Consider the following 1,134-nt stretch of genomic DNA (forward strand, 5'->3'; position numbering starts at 1 on the left):
GCTCTTCCTGTTCAGGAGTCCATCTTATGCACATGCCACCCCCACTGCTCCAGGTCACCCCAGTAGTTGCTGGAGCCCAGTTCAAAAGCCACCGTATTAACCTGAAGTAATGGCGGTATTTCAGGGGTGGCCTAAGGGGGAATATTTTGGACAAGCAGCTAAAGATCGTGAGAGTCACCACGTCAGAACCACATTCACTAGTGGGTTGGCACGGAAACCCTTTAAAGATGCTGAGAGGAGTCAGACGTGGTGGTTGAGGCACTAGACTCCCACGTGGCCAATGGTAGTTCGAGTCCCAGACCTGGCAGCTTGAAACTCACACTAGGCATGTGTGCCTGTGTGCCCAAAATCCCAAGAGGAGAATGGAGGAGAAGGGACTGCATCATAGCCGTCCTCCCTGACAGTCATTTCTCACTTTCTGTCTCTGTCTCTCCCTGCAGCGTACATACCCTAAAAAAATCCCCCCCCCAAAAAAAATGTGAAGAGACAGAATGCAGACCCTGGAGTTCCCCGTCTGGACTCTGATTCCTGCTCTTTGGCCGGATGATGCTTGGAAAGGTACTCTAGGGCTCCCAGCCTCAGTCTCCCCATGCATTATTTGAGCATGGGAGAACACGCTTGGAATAGATGAGGGGATGCAGAGAGTTTAGGGAGTAACCAACGCCGGCCACGCTCTGTTATTCCGAACCGTGGCCCCATCGCATTGTGATCCTGGAAAAGTCACTGACCCTCCGGAGCTTCAGTGTCCTCATCGGTAAAGCGGAGCTGAGGAGGGCACGGACTTCACACAGCCCCGCATTGAGGTACACGAAGGACCCGCGTTGGGGTGCTTAGGTAACGCCTGGCACAAAGCAGTACTTACTAGACGCAGGGTAGCACTTATCAGGGTTAACCCTGCAAGTCTTTGCTCGCGTCCCAGTGAGCAGCCACCCCTGGGTTTGGTCCACACAGAAGCCCCCGCCCCCGGGACCCCGGCTTACCCCGGCGGGATGGAGGCGCGTGCGCTCACGCTGGTGGCGCGCTGGGGCCCGGGCCTGTTGAGGTTGTTCTGCCCCGGGGTGGGTGCGCCGCTGGGGGCGCTCGGGCTTCTCGGGGGCGCCCCCGTGGGCGGCGCGGGCTCGGCGGGGGCGGGGG

At 58.2% G+C, this 1,134-nt stretch overlaps 1 protein-coding gene across 1 annotated transcript in view; it reads right to left on the reverse strand.

The window, feature by feature from the left end:
• DTX1 (deltex E3 ubiquitin ligase 1) overlaps nt 1-1,127 on the reverse strand; it is a gene marked incomplete at its 5' end in the record, with an annotated part of 27,191 nt that extends 26,064 nt beyond the window's left edge. The window contains 1 exon segment of the mRNA XM_006151698.2: nt 981-1,127. Coding sequence (XP_006151760.2) covers nt 981-1,127 — 147 coding nt within the window.
• Nucleotides 1,128-1,134: the final 7 nt, after the last annotated feature.

Source organism: Tupaia chinensis, unplaced genomic scaffold (assembly GCF_000334495.1).
Source record: "Tupaia chinensis unplaced genomic scaffold, TupChi_1.0 Scaffold000323_1, whole genome shotgun sequence".
In the NCBI taxonomy this organism is placed as follows: Eukaryota; Metazoa; Chordata; class Mammalia; order Scandentia; family Tupaiidae; genus Tupaia; species Tupaia belangeri.